General features: G+C 36.4%; 1 protein-coding gene across 1 annotated transcript; it reads right to left on the bottom strand.

Moving 5' to 3' along the window:
- Window positions 1-2,434: 2,434 nt before the first annotated feature.
- LOC127107241 (NDR1/HIN1-like protein 1) lies at window positions 2,435-3,252 on the bottom strand. Its single transcript, XM_051044542.1, has one exon. It carries the CDS (start codon window positions 3,159-3,161, stop codon window positions 2,502-2,504), a length of 660 nt encoding a protein of 219 aa, XP_050900499.1. The 5' UTR covers window positions 3,162-3,252; the 3' UTR covers window positions 2,435-2,501.
- Between the last annotated feature and the right edge of the window lie 19,497 nt (window positions 3,253-22,749).

Genomic DNA, 22,749 nt, shown 5'->3' with positions numbered 1-22,749 from the left:
TTTTACCATTACATAACTATTGTAATGAAACATTTCTCAACTTCGTTTGAGCACTTTCGCGTCATCGAACTCAGTTGTTTAAACACCTAATATTGGATATTGATACATATCTTTTCAGATCATGATTGGTACATGAGAACTCTTTTACTTTCATAACAAGGGTTGAAATAAAACTAAGAGTTTTAAAATATACAGACAATACATTATCGTAATTGATTTAGTTAATCATACAGATAGTCATGAATTAGGTCTCATGACCCTTAGTCCATAGAGAACTACTCACTCATGGTGAGAGATAAAGCAATAAAAGAGAATTCCACAATTGTAAACATGATTAATCCAATGAATTTGTAAATAAGAATAATAACAAAAAATAAGAACCTGATAAAAGAAAGAGTAATTGAATATATAAAATAAATGTTCAGATCCATCTGCTCAAATGGAGACATTTTAGTACAAACTCTGATAAAAACTGCATACAAGAAATTATATGGTAAAAACTGGATACCTAAACTCACAACTACCTATGAGTTTTATAACTAATTCTAAACATGAGACAAAATATTAAGATTCAATGCCCTTTAAAAATAGGATAACCCAAATTGAAAGGTGCAGAGGTCCCAAATCAACAACAAATCAAAACGAGAAAGGAAATAAGCAAACATAAACACGCTTGCTTGATATGGCCCGTAGAAGGTTCTACGGGTGCCCGTAGCAGGCTACTTCCTCTTAGCTTTACAAATATACTGTATAGCCCTTAACGTTATCTTTCATTTGCCGCCGGTCTCACGCCATTTTGAGTTACGAAACTCTAGATATGATCAAAATACTGCAGGTCTATCATGATGTGCAACATGCTGAAAAATATACTTTGTGAATCCTTCTGACAATTCTCCGCGTTCTTTTTCCAACCATTTCTTTGACTTTCTCCAAATGGAGATTTCTTCAGAATATCGTTTTCGCCCCGTTTCTCTTGCTTTTGGTTCCTCTTTGCTTGGATGCTAATTAGACCCTAGAATTCACAATAAAAGACGAACCAAAGCATAAAGCATGACAAATGAAAGGAAATCAAACAAAATATGGTAAAACGCTAAATGAAAACTACTAGAAAGAACGATGCAAAGACCATGTATTAGTCTCATTCTTTTCTAGAGGATTTTAGAACTATTTCTCTAGTTGGTTCCCTTTACATGTTAATTAATTGCAAAAGTGTTTGCAGACAGACTTAGGCAGGTAATGGAAAAGCTCATTTCTTAAAGAAGGATGTTGGTAGATGGAATGGTGATTGACAATGAAATGATAGACTTGACTAAGAGGTTGAAGAAAACTTGTTTTATTTTTAAGATAGATTTTGAGAAAGCATTTGCTTTAGTCAAATTGGGTTTTCTGGATTATATTCTTCACAAGTTTAGGTTTAATGAAAAATAAAGATCTTGGATGAAAGCTTATGTGTTATTTGAGAATCTTGTAGTGCTGGTTACTGAGTGTCCATCTCAAAAAAATTAGTATCCATAGAGGTTTGAAGCAATGTAACCCCAAGCTCATTTCCTTTTTATCCTTGTGGCCGTGAGATTATTGTTGCAATATATAATGTCTTTATTGCTGCGAGATTTTATATATATATATATATATATATATATATATATATATATATTATGATTAGTGTGTTTGTTGTGTTTTTCATTGTAATGGCATGTTTAGCACTCATTGGACTCCTAGTGATTTTTTTTTTAAAATAACCATATTTTTCAAATTTAATACTGAAATAACCATTTTTAAAAAAAAAAACGAAAATAACTACCTTCCCAAACAGATGCGCCAGTTGATCTGACGCATCAATTTAATATTAAGAGGAGGCGAATGCTTCTAAACTATTGCATGGAGGCGCCAGGGTTACTGGCGCATGTGTCTATGCATTGGTGTATACGCCAATGCATCTAACACATACACCTTATTTTTTTTTAAAATTTTAAGTCTCTAAGAGGAGGTGCCAAACACACAAGCCATGCATGCGTCAGATGCATGGGCGCATGTGCTAAAGACACATGCATGCGCCAACAACTCTGACACATCCATGTAATATTTTACAAGCATACGTCAACGAAGCTGACGCCTCCTCTTAATATTAAATGGATATGTCAGCTCAATTGTTGCATTTGTTTGAAAATGTGACTATTTTCGTATTTTTTAAAAAAATAAAAATTATTTTAATATTTAATTTAAAAAATATGATTATTTTAAATAAAAAAAAAGCACTCCTAGTTTCTACATTTTTTTATACTTTGGTGTTCACCTTATTATTGTCATAATATTATTATACCATTCATACGGAAAAAAAAATACTTATCTATAACTTTTCAAAGGCAATTTAATAAGACTTAACTACATAATTTCGTCACAGGTATATAAAAACCATACAACTAAGACATGAGAATTACTAAAAACAAAAATGTCAAGTTTCATTAAAGTAAACCAAAAAAGAAAAACTAATATCATCATCACTAAACATCAACACTACAACTTTGCAAAACCTGAAACTTAACCGCCGGAGAAACAACTCCGATTCCATTATTCCGATCACCGACGAACCTAACATAAGCAGGACAGTTAACAAATATATGATACCTGCCAGAGATCCAACTACCTACCTTCCACTTAACCCTTCCGTTAACTTTAACACTAACCAAAACCATTCCGTTATTCTGATCCTGCTGCAAAGCACTCAACGTGAAAGGGGAAACAGGAACGGCGACACCGTAGATAAACGGCGACCAAACAGTAAAATCCTTATGCCCTTGGTAAGTATCAGGAAGTGCCGTGGGAAACGAGATCTGCTGGCTCCGGTAGGAAGCATAGACGTGGAGTTTTTGATAGTAGATTCCGATTTTGTTGTTAGGGTTGTGAGTTGAGAGTGTAACTTGCATTGTGAGGGAGAGTGTGTTAGGTGTTGGAAAAGGTGAAGAAGTTGGAGAAGAGATGTTGAAGTTGTAGATGGTTGCGTCTTGGATCATGAAGTGAGGTTTTGTCGGTTTGAGGATGAGATATATTATGAAAATGGTTAGGAGTATTAAGAAAAGTAGAGATGCTATGGCGGCGATTATTAGGCGGAGGAGTTTGCGGCGGTGTTCGTCGTCGTGGTGGCCGCATTCTTTGGTGGACATGGTGGTTGATGTTGTTTGTTGCAACTACCGGAATAGTGTAACGTGAGTTTCTTGCTTGTGTTGCAATCTCTATTCACTAAATTTAGAGAATGTTTATGGCACAAGGCTTGCTTTTATATATCTATAAATAAATAAAAATCATAAAGTACTTTTATTTTATATATTTAAAATTATTGATTTATATGTATAAATAAATACTGTCCTTAAATAAATCTTATACCAGCTATTTATATTTATTTAAATCAATTAATATATATATATATATATATATATATATATATATATATATATATATATATATATATATATATATATATATATATATATATTGATAATCACTTGTATTAATACGCACAAGGGGTGCAACCCAATACAAAGGGGAAAAAGTTACAATCCAACGAAATTAGAAGGATTAGCAAACCATAAATCTCTATTAATATCTATACTCCCCTTAGACAAAATAGAAATCCAATCCCACCCAATTGATTTAATAATCAATAAAATCTCTACCACATTCCAAGTAGAATGTTCAAAAACCAAATTATTTCTAGCATTCCAAATGCTCCAACAAACCAAAGACCAAACAAAAGCGAAAAAAGACGACTTCACTCTTCCATCCAAAGCATTTGATAGAAATAAAAGCACATCTTCTCCGGTAACAATAGTATCAATATCCGAACTTTCCAATAGATCATCAAAATCCATACCAAACCACGAGAACACTTCCTTCCAAATAGATTTAACTTTAGCACACTTAAGAAAAAGGTGACCAACAAATTCCTCTTCTAACTCACATAAGGGGCAAAAAGAACCCTCCACCCCTAAAATCACACCTCTATGCCAAAGTTCTTTTCTCGTCGGTAAGGCTCCTAAGATCCATCTCCACCCAAACAACTTGACTTTCCACGGAATAGTAGCTTTCCATAATCTTTTAAGTTCACAACATCTAAAAACACTACCAGTAGGATTAGCCATATTCAAAGTATACAATCGTTTAAATGCATTCCTAACCGAAAAGCCCCCCACATCTCTCCACCAAATTAATTTATCATCCCCATTCATACACGGTTTAACATCCTTTAAGATCTCTATTAACTCCTTCCAATCCTCCAATAATTCACCTACTAATAAGGTAGAATCAACACCCACCTTCCAACTCCAACCCACATTCTCCCATAAACCACAATTAATCACAAGAGCATTAGGAAAAGAACAAACCTCAAATAAACGAGGAAAAAGAAGCTTAAGAGAAATATTTCCCAACCAACAATGCTTCCAAAAAAGAATAGAATTGCCTCTTCCCAATTTACAAGAAATTGAATCACAAAACCAATCATGACCGCCAAAAGGAGTTCCACAAACCAACCGGATATCTCTCCACCAAAGGGAATAATTAGAGAGAGCCGGCTTCGACACCACATCACAAAGAGATTGCAATCCACTACCATATCTAAACTGAAGTAATTTAAACCAAATCGCATGCTTATCATTAAGAAAACGCCAACCCCATTTACTCATCAAAGACAAATTAAACCACTCCACATTCTTAACACCTAAACCTCCTTCCTCCGTTCTAAGACAAATTTTATCCCAACTAACCCAACACATTTTTCTACTTCCACCACCATCCCCCCATAAGAAATTCCTTTGGATTTTGATAATATCCTCCAAAACACACTTAGGAGCCTTAAAGAAAGAAAGTAAAAAGATAGGCAAATTGTTTATCACCGAATTGAGTAAAGTAACCTTACCTCCAAGAGAAAGATGTTTCCCTCGCCAACCGCTCAAGCTCTTCTTCAACTTTGCAATCATCATAGACCAAAAAAGTCTACGTCTATAATTACCTCCAATTGGAATACCGAGAAAAGTAAAAGGTATCTTTTCCAAATTACAAGCCAGAAAAGAAGACGCCGATTCCAAAATAAAATCCTCCACATGCACACCATACAACTTACTTTTCTTCAAATTAATACACAACCCCGACACCAATTCAAAACCCCTCAACAAAGTTTTAATACACCATAAGTTTTCCTTAGATCCATCACACACTAAAACCGTATCATCTGCAAATTGGAGCATCTCAAAATGAATATCCTCCGAAACCGCAAAACCTTTGAACAATTCCAATGAAACCGCTTTCCTCATCATACCCGCAAGACCTTCTCCCACCAAAAAAAAAAGAAAAGGAGAAAGAGGATCTCCAATGAAACCGCTTTCCTCATATATAAAAACTATTTCACTCATTCATAAGACAATTTTTAATATTTAAATATTTTAAATAAAAACAAAATTGAGACAATAAGATAAAATAATAATAAATATTATAAGTTCGTAAAAGATTAGTATTAAATATTTCTATTTTATTATAGGTAGGTTAATTATTAAGTTGTTAGGGGAAGAATAAATGTTACTAGTAATAGCATTACAACTTGTTATAATAGCCATACTGGTAGTATTTAATTTATATTGACAGTATTGGTGAAAATCATAATAAAAATTAATTTGGGTAGGGAAAATATAGGTTAATGTCACAGATCGGTACGCTGCACTTCCATTATACATTGAGTACGAATCTATATAGGTGAAGACAGTGGCGGGCCCTAAAATTATTATCCCTGAGTATGGTTCAAGTAATGGCAATTATGATAAACGGCTAAGATCTGGATTGAGAAATTCATTGCTACAATTAAAGTTATTCGTGTTATGGACAGTTTTGACGATAAAAGTTATCTAAATCACAAGAGAGAAGAATATACGGTTCGATTTGAGTTGGTTGATTTTTAGATATATGATCGAGTCGAACTATATCAGACTAATGCGGTTTGAATTGATTCAATTGATTTGATTTTTTATAAGTTTTTTATTGAGTCATATATTCACATATAAAATATAAAATAACTTTGTGCTTAATTCAATATGTTGGAGTCGCAGCGGAAATTTGGCTTCTAATAACGATATGAAATATCACCCTCACTAAGGTTGAACACGAAATAATATAGCTAGAATAATAACTTGTATGAAGGAATATATGTCTAAAGAATAAAGATTGATTATATTGAGAAAGTAGTAATTTTGTTTATATATATATATATATATATATATATATATATATATATATATATATATATATATATATATATATATATATATATATATATATATATATATATATATATATATATATATATATATGTTGTTGTTACAATGTTGCTTAATAATTGTTACACTAAACATATGACAATTTATAGTGTCTTACATACTAATAAATGAATGAATCATGTTACAATAAAATATAAGCCGTTCCCTTATTTTCCTATTATGGCTTGTGTTGAATTTTTCTTGTGTTGACTATTTCTACAATTCTCCACCTCGTTCATAATTTTAAAAAAATCCTTAAATTTTGGACGAAAATGGAATAATGTTTAGCAAGTTCAAGCAGTGTTGAAACTTGCTGCCTGTCACAACCTTGGTCTACATGTCTGCAGGATTTTCATCAGTGTGTACTTTCGTAAGAGAAATATGACCTTCCTCTACGACATCCCGTACAAAATGATACTTGACATCTATATGCTTGGCTCGAGCATGATGGACCTGATTCTTAGCCAAATGGATTGCACTTTGACTATCACACATCACTCTCACGCGTTCTTGCTCAACACCCAAATCACCTAGAAGACCCCTCAGCCACAATGCTTCCTTTACTCCTTCTGCTACTGCCATGTACTCGGCTTCCGTAGTAGAGAGTGCCACTGTAGACTGTAACATCGATCGCTAACTAACTGGAGCACCGTGTATTTTGAACACATAACCAGTAGTAGATCGCCGTCTATCTAGATCACCAGCATAATCTGAATCAACGAAGCCGCTTATTTGACATGTATCTTCACCAAAACACAAACCAGTGTTAATGGTACCCTTTAAGTACCTCAAAATCCACTTCACCGCTTCCCAGTGTGCCTTTCCCGGATTTTCCATGAACCTACTGACAACACTTACCGCTTGTGAAATATCTGGATGTGTACGCACCATAGCGTACATCAAACTGCCAACTGATCTAGCATAAGGTACATTTTCCATGTTTGCCTTATCTTTTGCTGTAGTGGGAGATTGATTACCAAAAAGCCTAAAATGTGGAGCTAATGGAGTAACCACCGACTTAGCACCTTTCATTCCAAACCTTTCAACAACCCGCTCTAAATAGCCTTTTTGACTCAAGAACAGTTTCCGGTTTGTCCGCTCTCTTCTAATCTCCATACCCAGTATTTTATTTGCAGCACCCAAGTTCTTCGTCTCAAACTCTTTACCAAGTTTAGACTTCAGCTTATCTATCTCCACCTTGCTTTTTGAAGCAATAAGCATGTCATCGACATACAATAATAGATAGATAGAATCACCTCTATGAAGCTTCTGAATATAGACACAACTGTCATAGCTGCTTCTAGAGAAACCTTGTTTTATCATAAAAGAATCAAATCGCTTGTACCACTGTCTCGGAGATTGTTTCAATCCATAAAGTGATTTTCTCAAACGACATACCTGACTCTCTTTACCCTTAACCTTGTAACCCTCAGGTTGATACATATATATTTCCTCATCTAAGTCTCCATGCAAGAAAGCTATCTTCACGTCTAGTTGTTCCAGCTCAAGATCACCATGAGTTACTAAACTTAATAGCACCCGGATAGAAGTATGTTTCACCACCGGAGAAAATATCTCATTGTAATCAACTCCTTCCTTTTGTGCAAACCCCTTGGCCACTAGCCTAGCCTTATATCTTGTACCGCATGACTTAGTATGATTTTCTTTTCTTTTATACACCCATTTACAACCAATAGCAGACTTTCCTACAGGCAATGGGACCACCTCCCATGTCTTGTTCTTGTGAAGATATTGCATCTCTTCCTCCATAGCAACCAACCAACTCTCTCTATCTTTGTCTTTGATAGCTTGCTTGAAGGTGACCGGCTCATCATCTTCAACTGAGAGTACATATTCAACCAAGTTAACCTGCCCATAATGCCTTAGAGGTTTGTCTTGTAACACCCCGAATAAAATAAGAGAATTATTTAAATTAAGTTAATAATATATTTATTAATTTAATTAAATAAATTGAATTATTGGATTATTATTATTATTATTATTATTATTTGGAATAATAATTAGTGGGAAATATATAAGTTGGAATAAGAGAAAAGGGTTTTCATTTTTGGTAAAGAGTTTTCACGTGAAACAGAGAAGCGGCTGAAAAGTGGAAAGTGGAGAAAGGGCAAAGAGGAAGAGCTAGAGAGCAAAGGTTGAAGAACGAAAAAGCTTGAAGCTTAGAGATTGCCGGATTATCTCAGGTAAGGGAGGGTTTATCGTCGTTTAATGGGTATTATAGATTAACATGTCATGGGTAGTGATAAACCATTGAAGTGACCCTAATTGGGATGTTGAATGCTGAAATATTGTGATGAATAAGTTGTATTAAAGCTGTAATTGAGTCCGTAATTGTGTGGGTCGTGTTCCCCCGAACGTATAGCTTTTTACGGAAATTGAATCGGAGGTCCGGAAGTCCTCCAACGGCGGAAAATGCGGAGAACTCTGCATTCTGCCTTGTGTTAGCGCAGGAACTGCTGTTTTGTCTGCGTTAACCGGTTAACCCAGGGCGTTAACCGGTTAACACTGTTATATTTTGTGAAAAGGTGCTGTTTTTCCTGCGTTAACCGGTTAACCCAGGGCGTTAACCGGTTAACACTGTTGTGTTTTGCCAGAAAGTGTGTTTTGTCCTGCGTTAACCGGTTAACCCAGGGCGTTAACCGGTTAACACTGTTGGAAATTAGAAAAAATTGATATTTTAATGTTGTGAACCTAATTGGTGATTGGCCTATTATAGTTAATTGTGATGAGTAATTTTGTTGGATTTATGTTATGAAGTGTTGATACAAGTATGTTGCTGAGTTGTTCCGTGTACGGAAAGTTGTTGAAAATACTGAGTTGTAGGCTTGGTGAGCCAAAGTTGATTATAAGTTGATGTTGTTGAAAACATTGTTGTATTGCTATTATTATTATGTTGTCGACAGTTAAAAGTCGTGTATGCCATGTACATTCATATGCATTAAGTCGGAGCTTTGCTCACACCACGTTGGCCTGGATTGGCAAATTTTAAGTTGAAAGTTGAAGGCTTATGCCTTGATGCCCAATAAACTGGCAATGATTTTAAGTTGGGAGTTTTACTCCGAATGGTACCACATGCATGACGAGTCGAGTCTCATTAGAGTTGCATATTTGTTGGTTTGTTGTGTGGATATTTAATTTAATTGAGGAGTGGAATTGTGTTGATATTAAGTATGATGTTTGAGTTGATGTGCCGTTACTGGATGTATGTTACGATTAGGGTGATGAAATGTGTGAATTTACTTAGCATTACGTGATGATTTATAATGCTTATTATATCGATTGAGGAACTCACCCTTACAACTATTTTTCAGGTAACGAACAAATGAGTTGAGTGGAAGCTAATGCTTGGAGTCTAGTGTAGTCTCCTAAGTGGGTCATGCTCTGATAGATGTAACATCGGGAGGGAACTATTTTAATGTTGTTGTTGATGATTGTTGAACCAGTTTACATGTAGTATGTTGCATGTTTTGAATGATCGATTTGATCTCTATCCGCTGCGTATTGTGCAAATGTTTTATGTTTTGAGTTAATGAAAGAGCATGACAGTTATTATGGTGTGAAATGTTGTGTGACACCCTTGATTGCATATTTACTCTGATTGATATGTGTTATTTTAATTATATACTCGGGGTATTTTAGAAGGGTGTTACATTAGTGGTATCAGAGCAGGTCGGTCTGTCCGGCCAGTTGTCGTGTCGTTACTGTCTAACAATTGTGTATTGTTACTAATCTAACTTTTAAGTTGTGTTGTGGTGATAAGTTGAAATGGCGGGAAGGAATGACGCTGCAATGGCTGCCGCAATGCAAGCGATGGCACAAGCTGTGCAGAACTTGCCAAATGCTGGTGGTGATGCTGGATCACGTAGCTTGGCGACTTTTCAGAGAGAGAATCCGCCGGTGTTTAAAGGGAAGCATGATCCAGATGCAGCCTTGGGATGGTTGAAAGAGATCGAGAGAATCTTCCGTGTTATGGATTGCACTCCAGCTCAGAAGGTTCGGTATGGTACTCACATGCTAGCAGTCGAAGCTGATGACTGGTGGCTAGAGACTCACGAGAGGTTGACCGTGGCAGGTGAAGTCATTACTTGGGATGTATTCCGTAGGGAATTCATGAGAAAGTATTACCCGGAAGATGTCCGTGGTAAGAAGGAAATTGAGTTCCTTGAGCTGAAGCAAGGAAACATGTCTGTCACTGATTATGCTGCGAAATTTGTGGAGCTGTCCAAATTTTATCCTCATTACACTGGTGCTGGTGCTGAATTTTCAAAGTGCATCAAGTTTGAAAATGGACTGCGCTCTGAAATTAAGAAGGCTGTTGGGTATCAGAAGATACGCATTTTTACTGAATTGGTTGATAGCTGCAGGATATTTGAAGAAGACAATAATGCTCATTTCAAGATTGTCAGTGACCGCAGGGGCAAGCAACATCAAAACCGTGGAAAGCCGTATGATGCTCCAGTGGGAAGAGGGAAACAAGGAGCTGCTCCGGCTCAGAGGACCAGTAGGGGAGGTGCTCCTGCTGGTATAGTTTGCTTCAAATGTGGTCAGACCGGTCATAAGAGTAATGTATGCACTGCTGAAGTAAAGAGATGTTTTCGTTGTGGTAAGACTGGTCATGCAATAGCTGATTGCAAGCACAAGGAAATGATTTGTTTTAATTGTGGCGAAGAAGGGCATATTGGAAGTCAGTGTCAGAAGCCAAAGAAATCTCAGACGGGGAAGGTGTTCGCATTGACCGGAACTCAAACCTCCAGTGAGGACAGACTTATCCGAGGTACGTGTTATATTAATGGCTTTCCTCTTGTAGCTATTATTGACACAAGTGCGACTCATTCCTTTATATCTTTGGATTGTGCTGTGAAACTTAAGTTAGAGATATCTGAGATGTTTGGTAGTATGGTAATTGATACTCCTGCGAAGGGTTCAGTGACTACTACTTCGGTTTGTTTAAATTGTCCTTTGAGTATTTTTGGTAGAGACTGTGGGATGGACCTAGTGTGTCTTCCACTAGTGCAGATTGATGTTATTCTGGGTATGCACTGGTTGGTGTTTAACCGAGTTTCTATCAACTGTTTTGATAAGACGGTGGTCTTTCCTGAGATTGAGGAGGGAAAGAGTTTGTTTCTATCAGCAAGGCAAGTGAATGAGGAAGTAGCTGATGGGGCAGAGTTGTTTATGCTGTTAGCGACTTTGGAGGCTAAAGATAAACTGGTGATTGGCGATCTAGCCGTGGTGTGTGATTTTCCTGATGTGTTTCCGGAAGAGGTGAATGAATTACCGCCAGAGCGCGAAGTGGAGTTCTCGATTGATTTGGTACCTGGTACTAGGCCGATATCGATGGCTCCGTACCGTATGTCTGCTGTTGAGTTAACTGAATTGAAGAGTCAGTTGGAAGATCTGTTGGATAAGAAATTTATTCGTCCGAGTGTGTCACCGTGGGGTGCACCAGTGCTATTGGTTAAGAAGAAAGAAGGTACTATGAGGTTGTGTGTGGACTACAGGCAACTGAATAAAGTGACGATCAAGAATCGGTATCCTTTGCCGAGGATTGATGATTTGATGGATCAGTTGGTTGGTGCAAGTGTGTTCAGCAAAATAGATTTGAGATCTGGGTATCATCAGATCCGTGTGAAAACCGAGGATATTCAGAAGACTGCTTTCAGAACAAGGTATGGACATTATGAGTATTCTGTAATGCCTTTTGGTGTGACTAATGCGCCTGGAGTATTTATGGAGTATATGAATAGGATTTTCCATCCGTACCTAGACAAGTTTGTTGTGGTGTTTATTGATGATATTTTGGTGTATTCGAAATCTGAAGAAGAGCATGCTGAACATTTGAGAGTGGTTTTGGGAGTTCTACGAGAAAAGAAGTTATTTGCTAAATTGTCCAAGTGTGAATTTTGGTTAGGAGAGGTAAGTTTTCTGGGTCATGTGATTTCAAGAGGTGGTGTTGCTGTTGATCCTTCTAAGATAGAAGCGGTATCTAAGTGGGAAGCTCCGAAGTCTGTTGCTGAGATTCGAAGTTTCCTTGGTTTGGCTGGTTATTATAGGAAGTTCATTGAGGGATTTTCTAAGTTGGCGTTACCATTGACGATGTTGACTAGGAAGGGGCAAGCGTTTGTTTGGGACTCAAAATGTGAAGGAGGTTTCCAAGAGTTAAAGAGAAGGTTAACTACTGCTCCTATTCTGATATTACCGAGTTCGTCGGAATCATTTGAAGTTTACTGTGATGCTTCATTGTTGGGTTTGGGTGGCGTGTTGATGCAGAATAAGCAGGTTATAGCTTATGCTTCAAGACAGCTGAGGGTTCATGAGAGGAACTACCCGACGCACGATTTAGAGTTGGCGGCTGTGGTGTTTGTTCTGAAGTTATGGAGGCATTACTTGTACGGGTCAAGATTTGAGGTTTTCAGTGACCATAAAAGTTTAAAGTATTTGTTTGATCAGAAAGAGCTGAATATGAGACAGAGAAGGTGGTTAGAGTTCCTGAAGGATTATGACTTTGGTTTGAATTACCATCCGGGTAAAGCAAACGTAGTGGCTGATGCATTGAGTCGGAAATCATTACATATGTCTATGCTAATGGTTAAGGAATTGGATTTAATTGAGCAGTTTAGAGACTTGAGTTTGGTGTGTGAGAGTACTCACAATAGTGTTAAATTGGGGATGTTGAAGTTAACAAGTGGTATTCTGGATGAGATCAGAGAGGGTCAGAAATCCGATGTGCTTTTGGTTGATAAGTTGACTCTAGTGAATCAAGGTCAAGGTGGCGAATTCAGAGTTGATGAGAATGATGTTTTGAAATTTGGTAATCGGGTGTGTATTCCGGATGTTATCGAACTTAAGAAGAGTATTCTTGAAGAAGGACATCGTAGTGGCCTGAGTATTCATCCTGGAGCTACGAAGATGTATCATGATTTGAAAAAGTTATTTTGGTGGCCGGGAATGAAAAGAGAAATTGCGAGTTTTGTTTATTCCTGTTTGACTTGTCAGAAGTCAAAGATTGAGCATCAGAGGCCGTCTGGGCTAATGCAACCGTTGGCTATTCCAGAGTGGAAGTGGGATAGTATCAGTATGGATTTTGTTTCTGGTTTACCGAGGACAATTAAAAATTTTGAAGCTATTTGGGTGATTGTTGACAGATTGACAAAGTCGGCTCATTTCATTCCGATCAGAATGGACTATCCGTTAGAGAAATTAGCTGAGTTGTATATTGAGAAAATTGTAAGTTTGCATGGTATTCCGTCGAGTATTGTTTCGGACAGAGATCCTAGATTTACATCGAAATTCTGGGAAGGTTTGCAGAAGGCTTTGGGAACTAAACTGAGTTGAGCTCTGCATATCACCCGCAGACTGATGGTCAGACTGAGAGGACGATTCAGTCATTAGAGGATCTTTTGAGAGCTTGCGTTTTGGAAAAGGGAGGTGCTTGGGATTGTTATTTACCTTTGATTGAGTTTACCTACAACAATAGTTTTCATTCGAGTATTGGTATGGCACCGTTTGAAGCTTTGTATGGTAGGAGATGTCGGACACCTTTATGTTGGTATGAGTCCGGTGAGAGTGCTGTGGTTGGACCGGAAATTGTTCAACAAACTACGGAAAAGATTAAGATAATTCAGGAGAAGAGGAGAATTGCTCAGAGTCGTCAGAAGAGTTATCATGACAAGAGAAGGAAATCACTTGAGTTCCGAGAGGGAGATCACGTGTTTCTTCGTGTTACTCCGATAACTGGGGTTGGTCGAGCTTTGAAGTCAAAGAAGTTGACACCTCGATTTATTGGTCCTTATCAGATTTTGGAGAGGATAGGAGAGGTAGCCTATCGTATCGCTTTACCGCCGTCACTTGCGAATTTGCATGAGGTTTTTCATGTGTCTCAGTTGAGGAGGTACATTCATGATCCGTCGCATGTGATCCAAGTAGATGATGTACAGGTGAGAGATAACCTGACTGTTGAAATATCGCCTATGAGGATTGAGGATCGAGAGTTGAAGCAGTTACGGGGCAAAGAGATTGCCTTAGTGAAAGTAGCTTGGGGAGGACCAGCAGGTGGCAATGTGACTTGGGAACTGGAGAGTCAGATGAAAGAGTCTTATCCAGAGTTATTTGCTTGAGGTATGTTTTCGAGGACGAAAACTCTTTTAGTGGGGGAGAGTTGTAACACCCCGAATAAAATAAGAGAATTATTTAAATTAAGTTAATAATATATTTATTAATTTAATTAAATAAATTGAATTATTGGATTATTATTATTATTATTATTATTTGGAATAATAATTAGTGGGAAATATATAAGTTGGAATAAGAGAAAAGGGTTTTCATTTTTGGTAAAGAGTTTTCACGTGAAACAGAGAAGCGGCTGAAAAGTGGAAAGTGGAGAAAGGGCAAAGAGGAAGAGCTAGAGAGCAAAGGTTGAAGAACGGAAAAGCTTGAAGCTTAGAGATTGCCGGATTATCTCAGGTAAGGGGGGTTTATCGTCGTTTAATGGGTATTATAGATTAACATGTCATGGGTAGTGATAAACCATTGAAGTGACCCTAATTGGGATGTTGAATGCTGAAATATTGTGATGAATAAGTTGTATTAAAGCTGTAATTGAGCCCGTAATTGTGTGGGTCGTGTTCCCCCGAACGTATAGCTTTTTACGGAAATTGAATCGGAGGTCCGGAAGTCCTCCAACGGCGGAAAATGCGGAGAACTCTGCATTCTGCCTTGTGTTAGCGCAGGAACTGCTGTTTTGTCTGCGTTAACCGGTTAACCCAGGGCGTTAACCGGTTAACACTGTTATATTTTGTGAAAAGGTGCTGTTTTTCCTGCGTTAACCGGTTAACCCAGGGCGTTAACCGGTTAACACTGTTGTGTTTTGCTAGAAAGTGTGTTTTGTCCTGCGTTAACCGGTTAACCCAGGGCGTTAACCGGTTAACACTGTTGGAAATTAGAAAAAATTGATATTTTAATGTTGTGAACCTAATTGGTGATTGACCTATTATAGTTAATTGTGATGAGTAATTTTGTTGGATTTATGTTATGAAGTGTTGATACAAGTATGTTGCTGAGTTGTTCCGTGTACGGAAAGTTGTTGAAAATACTGAGTTGTAGGCTTGGTGAGCCAAAGTTGATTATAAGTTGATGTTGTTGAAAACATTGTTGTATTGCTATTATTATTATGTTGTCGACAGTTAAAAGTCGTGTATGCCATGTACATTCATATGCATTAAGTCGGAGCTTTGCTCACACCACGTTGGCCTGGATTGGCAAATTTTAAGTTGAAAGTTGAAGGCTTATGCCTTGATGCCCAATAAACTGGCAATGATTTTAAGTTGGGAGTTTTACTCCGAATGGTACCACATGCATGACGAGTCGAGTCTCATTAGAGTTGCATATTTGTTGGTTTGTTGTGTGGATATTTAATTTAATTGAGGAGTGGAATTGTGTTGATATTAAGTATGATGTTTGAGTTGATGTGCCGTTACTAGATGTATGTTACGATTAGGGTGATGAAATGTGTGAATTTACTTAGCATTACGTGATGATTTATAATGCTTATTATATCGATTGAGGAACTCACCCTTACAACTATTTTTCAGGTAACGAACAAATGAGTTGAGTGGAAGCTAATGCTTGGAGTCTAGTGTAGTCTCCTAAGTGGGTCATGCTCTGATAGATGTAACATCGGGAGGGAACTATTTTAATGTTGTTGTTGATGATTGTTGAACCAGTTTACATGTAGTATGTTGCATGTTTTGAATGATCGATTTGATCTCTATCCGCTGCGTATTGTGCAAATGTTTTATGTTTTGAGTTAATGAAAGAGCATGACAGTTATTATGGTGTGAAATGTTGTGTGACACCCTTGATTGCATATTTACTCTGATTGATATGTGTTATTTTAATTATATACTCGGGGTATTTTAGAAGGGTGTTACATGTCTGACCCAAACTTCTGAACTATTTTATAATTTCTCTTTGGCCTAGTGGTATCCAAAGATTCCTGCTGCTGTTGTTGTAATACATGTGTATTTTCCTGCTGAACCTCCTCATAATCATGTTCATCCTCTTGCTCGTCTTCACTGGCGATAGGATTCTCCACCTGACCACGACTAGAATCTGGTTGGTCTTCAGATTCTATCTCAATAACTTGCTTATTTGATATCATCACATCACCATCTTTAGGCACCATAGATTTTTCATCAAAGGTAACATCCCTGCTAATCACAAACTTAGAATCTTTGACCCCTGTTGCATATCCTAGAAAGATATCTTTCTTGGCTCTATTATCAAGTTTGTTTTCCTTGACGTGATAATAAGCCGTGCATCCGAATATTTTTATTCTTTCATAATCAGCATGGTCACCTGACCACACCCTATAGGGTGTGTCTCCACCTAAACTAGAATGTGGGGATCTGTTTACAACATAACAAGCTGTAGCTACCGACTTTGCCCACCATTCTCGACCTAACCCAGAATTAGAGCGCATACACCTTGCTTTCTCAAGAAGTGTACGGTTCAGCCTTTCCGCGACTCCATTCTATTGCGGTGTGCCTCTTACCGTCCAGTGTCTAACAATGCCTTCCTGATCACAGAACCTCTTGAAAGCTCCATCCGTATACTCTGTACCATTATCCGATCGCAGAGTTTTCAGCTTTCTACCCGTTCTGTTCTCAACCATTGCTTTCCAACACTTGAAAGTATCAAATACCTCATTCTTATGCTTAAGGAAATAAATCCAAGCATATCTCGAATGATCATCAACGTATGTAACAAAGTACCTAGAACCACCCTTAGAAGTAATCGGAGCCGGACCCCAAACGTCAGTATGCACGTAGTCTAACATTCCCCTTCTTTTATGCTTGCTTGTAGAAAACCGCAACCTATGTGCTTTGCCATACACACAATGTTCACAAAATTCCATGCATGGCTTTTCCATGTTCTTCAGCAAACCTTTCTCACCAAGCAGTGATAGACCCTTTTCAGACATATGCCCAAGGCGCATATGCCACATCCTGGTACATTCAGTTTGATCTTTACTTCCACTGATTCCAACAGCCAAATCACCTGTGACAGTTTCCCCAATAAGAGGATACAAATTCCTGTGACGAACCCCCTTCATCACAACCAAAGAGCCACGAACAACCTTTAAGCCTCCATTTTCCAAGATTATTTTGCAACCATTTTCCTCTAATACACCAAGAGAAATAAGGTTTTTCCGCAAATTAGGGACATGTCTCACGTTCATCAGAGTCCTTACCGCTCCATCATGCATCTTGATTCGTATTGTACCATACCCCATAATTTTATAGGCATGGTTATTTCCCATTAAAACTGTACCACCATCTGTGCTTTGGTAGGTAGTAAACCACTTCCTATTTGGGCACATATGGTGTGAAGCTCCTGAATCAAGCATCCATCTCCCGGAGATATCATGGTCTTGGTCTGAAACTGAGAAGCAACCATCCTCGCCATTAGAGACATAACTCGCCTCCTGCAAATCTTGTTTACCTCTGGAGTAGTTTTCGTTATTGGTGTACTTCTTAAATAATACCCTCTTATTTGGACAATTTGCTTTAAAGTGCCCAAGCTCACCACATTTAAAACACGCCTTATCCACAGGAGCTCTAGATTTTGATCTAGACTTCCTTCCCCTGCCTTGTCCTCTTTCATTTGTCCTCCCTTTAGTAACAAATAATCCCTGAGCTTGTTCTCTTCCACTGCTATTAGACATCCCACTTGTAGCAACCTTACGAAGATCATCTGCCATAAGTGATGTTCTAGTTTCATCCATGGTTAGAGTATCACCCACAAGCATCAATGTTTGGACTAGATTTTCATAGGACTCTGGTAATGAAAGCAGCAACAACAATGCTTGGTCTTCTTCATCAATCTTCACTTCTACATCCTTCAAGTCTGATGTAATCCTATCAAACTTGTTGACATACTCCCGGATTGAGGTGCCTTCCTCCATCTTGCAAGTATACAATTTGGACTTTAAGTAGATCCGATTTGTTAGAGTTTTCGTCATGAAATTACTCTCTAACTTTGACCACACGCCAGCAGCCGTTGCTTCTTCATTAACCAAGAATGCAACATCCCTCTCAAGGCATAAGATTATGGCCGCCCGTGCTTCAAGATCTAACTCCTCCCAATCCTCATCCTTCATACTCTCCGGTTTCTTTTCTTTTCCCGCTAATGCTTTGTGCAACTTTTGTGAAATAAGCAGATTTTTCATCTGCATCCTCCAATAGGAAAAATCATTTTTCCCATTGAACTTCTCAATTTCATATTTACCAACCTTGACGGTTCCACTAGTAGAAGCCATTATCTTTGATAACCAAAAAATAATAAAGTTTTACCACTCTACTATTTTACAATTGGCTCTGATACCAATTGTTGGAGTCGCAGCGGAAATTTGACTTCTAATAACGATATGAAATATCACCCTCACTAAGGTTGAACACGAAATAATATAACTAGAATAATAACTTGTATGAAGGAATATATGTCTAAAGAATAAAGATTGATTATATTGAGAAAGTAGTAACTTTGTTTATATATATATATATATATATATATATATATATATATATATATATATATATATATATATATATATATATATATATATATATATATATATATATATATATATATATATATATGTTGTTGTTACAATGTTGCTTAATAATTGTTACACTAAACATATGACAATTTATAGTGTCTTACATACTAATAAATGAATGAATCATGTTACAATAAAATATAAGCCGTTCCCTTATTTTCCTATTATGGCTTGTGTTGAATTTTTCTTGTGTTGACTATTTCTACACAATATTTTAAAAATCGATCGGAGGTCAAACTGCTGAAACTTTCGGTTTAAGGTTTAATTGATTAAACCGATTAAACCTACGATCGAACTTACTATAAGATAAATTATAATATGAAACTAAGTTTTATAGATATGTCATACACAATAATATATTTTACAACTTAATAAAATAAATATTTCAAATATCTATTACAAATTTAATACAACAATATCGATACTGCTTATAATAAGACAGCATAGTCATACACTTAATTTCAATGTTCATTTAAGAAAAATTTGAACAAATTAAATAATTTCAATAAAATAAGTTAAATCAATTCAAACCAAAATAATACCTAAAATAAAATTTAAATTATTAAGAATATCTAAATTCAATAGGATAGAATTATCAAAAATAAATAATATAATATACTTAATTGAATAAAAGTAAGCAAATGTGAATTTAATGACGATAAACAAGTCATAATTGGACAATGACGAACAATATTAAGTGAACCAATATTCAGTTGGACAATGTGACTATGTTTGAAATAGAAAGCGTGATGATGATGAAGCGTGGTTGAAAGAAAAATTATAACGAAGTGATAGAACTTAGAAGTGTATATGGTTGTAAATAAACAATGAATTCTTTTTTGTGAATGGTTGAATGTTTTAAGTTTTGATATTCACATATTAAACTTTTCAAAAAAAAAATTAAAAATGAAAATTTTGATATATATTTTTGAACCGGATAATTTTACAAAATCGACTTCGATTCTTTGATTCGAACGGTTTTAGACGGTTCAATTCGATTTTTTTGGTTTTACTCCACTTTTGACCCACTAGTGGTTTTAAAAGGTTGATCGGATTCAACTCCGATTCCCATTCCAATTGGTTGAATCAATCAATTCGGTTCGATTTTTAAAATATTGGTTTAATCATTCATACATTACCAAATAACAAATAACAATGAGTACATATTACAATACTATTTCAACACCAAATATTAAAAAACTCAAATAACAAAATAATAATGTGCACTATAAATTACACATCACCTAGACCAAAACTGGATTACCCATCACACAAGACAACCAATAAATACTTCAATCTTATACTTTACCTTAAAAACACAATACTTTCCTCAAGAAAGCAAGAAAACACTTTCTACTACTAGAAAATTCAGTCATAACAATATCAAACCCTTTCTAAAATTATGATATTCAAGTATCTTCCATTAGAACTGTAACACCATAAACCCCGAAATTTATATAAAAATAATTATTTGATAATATTTAGGATGCTACTCTCAAACAACATGCATAATTCAGATGTAAATCAAAACACTCGCAGCGGAATTTCAAATTAACATTCATAAACTTCAAATATCTCATCAATTCTAAATTCTAAATCAAAATATCATCGTCCAATGATTTACTCAACAACAAAATAAAATAAGACGCCTCATTCTCGATGTTACAGATCAGAATATTTAACCGACTAAAATAATAAATAATAAAGTAAATGAAGATGAGCTCCAAGACCAACTTCCAACTCACAATAACTACTACTCTTGTTCTTGAGTATCTGCACACATTGTACATCAACACACGAACAAAACAACAAAGGTGCGAGAATACACTCAAATATGTTAGCGGTGAAAAAGATCTGGAAGGATAGCCTAAACAACAACAACAACAATCATCAACAGGTAATATATTCACACAACAATCATCAATTCACAAATTCCAACTTGTATGCAATGTGACAACACCTCGACTCTATATGCATGTGGTACCAACTCAACAATGGTTTTTCATACGAACTGAGTCTTAACATCTGAACCCTGAGCCCCCTCATTTGAGCTTCGGACAAGTCACTAGTCCAAACATCTGAACTTGTGACTCAACTCTTTCACAACAACATATGATGTATGGCATACAATAACACAACGACAACAATACAACAATGATTACAATCCCAAATCTCACTGTAAATAACCATGCATTTAAATGCATCAACAATAGTTCTCACTCATGTCATACCCCAATTTGGTCTGGACAGTTTAAAATTTTCATGTATCTAACTTTACTTTACTTTGCATCATCTGCATAACATAACATGCATTTCATCATGCATAATACCTAAAATATCAACTAGAATAAATTTTCGGTTATACAAACATATCGATTGAATCAATTTTCGAATGTACATAAAAATTAGCAGGCAAAAAATTTCAAGATCGAGCTTGCAGGCATCAATTTTATTAATCTGTTGTTCGCGTAGTTTTATCTGGTGTGCCCATTTGATTTTTTGACTCCTTTTTCGGTCGCATTTTGACCATCTTGAGCCTTTTTAACCGATCATTTTTACTTTAAAATCTTACTAAAACCTGTATGTTTTCCAGAGGTTTATTTCGTACAGATCATTTTATTGCATTCATTTTGATTTTTCGAACATTTTTGCGTCTGATTTGTATTCATCGTGAGTCTTTTTAATTTTATTTCTTTGTCAAAGTGTTCGAAATGCATAAATAGAACTTTTTATTATTTTTGTTTCGATTTAATTTTGATTATTTAGATTAGTTTAATTTTATTGGATTTTTAACTAGTTTAATCTCTTTTATCTCTTAAATATCTTCAAAGGGCATTTCGGTATTTGTTATATTTGAGTAACCCTACTATATAAGTTAATGTTACTGCCAAAAGGGTGACCATATACACAAAATCCAGATCCGCAATGCTTGTAAAAAGAAGGATCCCTCTCCAAAAATAAAAACTCAGCCAATATACACACATAATATACTCTCTCCTCACATGTAAAAGTATAACAACAAATATACTCCCCCAATTCTCAGAGGGGACTCACTCTCATTTTTCAAGGGGACTCTCTCTCATACTTTTTCATCCTTCTCTCTCTACACACATTAAAGGACTATTTTTCTTCCATTTTAAAAAGAAGAATCTCCCACTTTCTCGGATTTTTTCTTTTCTGCATGAACCAATCTGCTAAAGGATAACCTCCATGAAACTTCTTCCTCCATGCCATAACCGCTCAATATAAACTAACCTCCGCCATTAAAACTCCACACCTTACATGTAACAGCGCCTTCATAACACGCTCATCCACGATCATCCAAACTCACATCTCAGACCGATCTTCTCATTACAACTTACCATGAATGTTCCACACCATCCCTACAAATACCCTTGACCACCACAAATCCCGTTTCTCAACCATTCATCCTTCAAACAACTAACAACTAACTTTTACTCTCCCGGTTTCACTTCCACTTTTTTCTACTACTCCATAACCATATCATCTACTACTCATACCATATTACTCCATCGGGGAACACCATACCCTCACCTCTTCAACACTCATCTTCGACCAAACACAGCGGACAAACAAAACCTATATTTCTTTCCTTCCCTCCGGCCACCATACAGAACCTCCTCCGTCGTGGACTCCTTCAACCATGTTCATAAACCACAATAACAAGTTTGAAGCAAAACTAAAAGAGAAGAAAAAGTTGGATCAGAAAGGAAACTAAAATCATCTCCACGGATCCACCGTGTTTCCGCCATAGCCGACGCCATAGGTGTCGCTTGTGTTCCTTCCTTT

This window comes from Lathyrus oleraceus, chromosome 7 (assembly GCF_024323335.1).
Source record: "Lathyrus oleraceus cultivar Zhongwan6 chromosome 7, CAAS_Psat_ZW6_1.0, whole genome shotgun sequence".
In the NCBI taxonomy this organism is placed as follows: Eukaryota; Viridiplantae; Streptophyta; class Magnoliopsida; order Fabales; family Fabaceae; genus Lathyrus; species Lathyrus oleraceus.
Note: the sequence above shows the minus strand (reverse complement) of the source record. Positions and strands in the feature narration are given on the sequence as shown.

Coding starts and splice junctions, on each gene's coding strand:
- LOC127107241 (XM_051044542.1), bottom strand. CDS start 3,161: ATGTCCACCAAAGAATGCGGCCACCACGACGACGAACACCGCCGCAAA.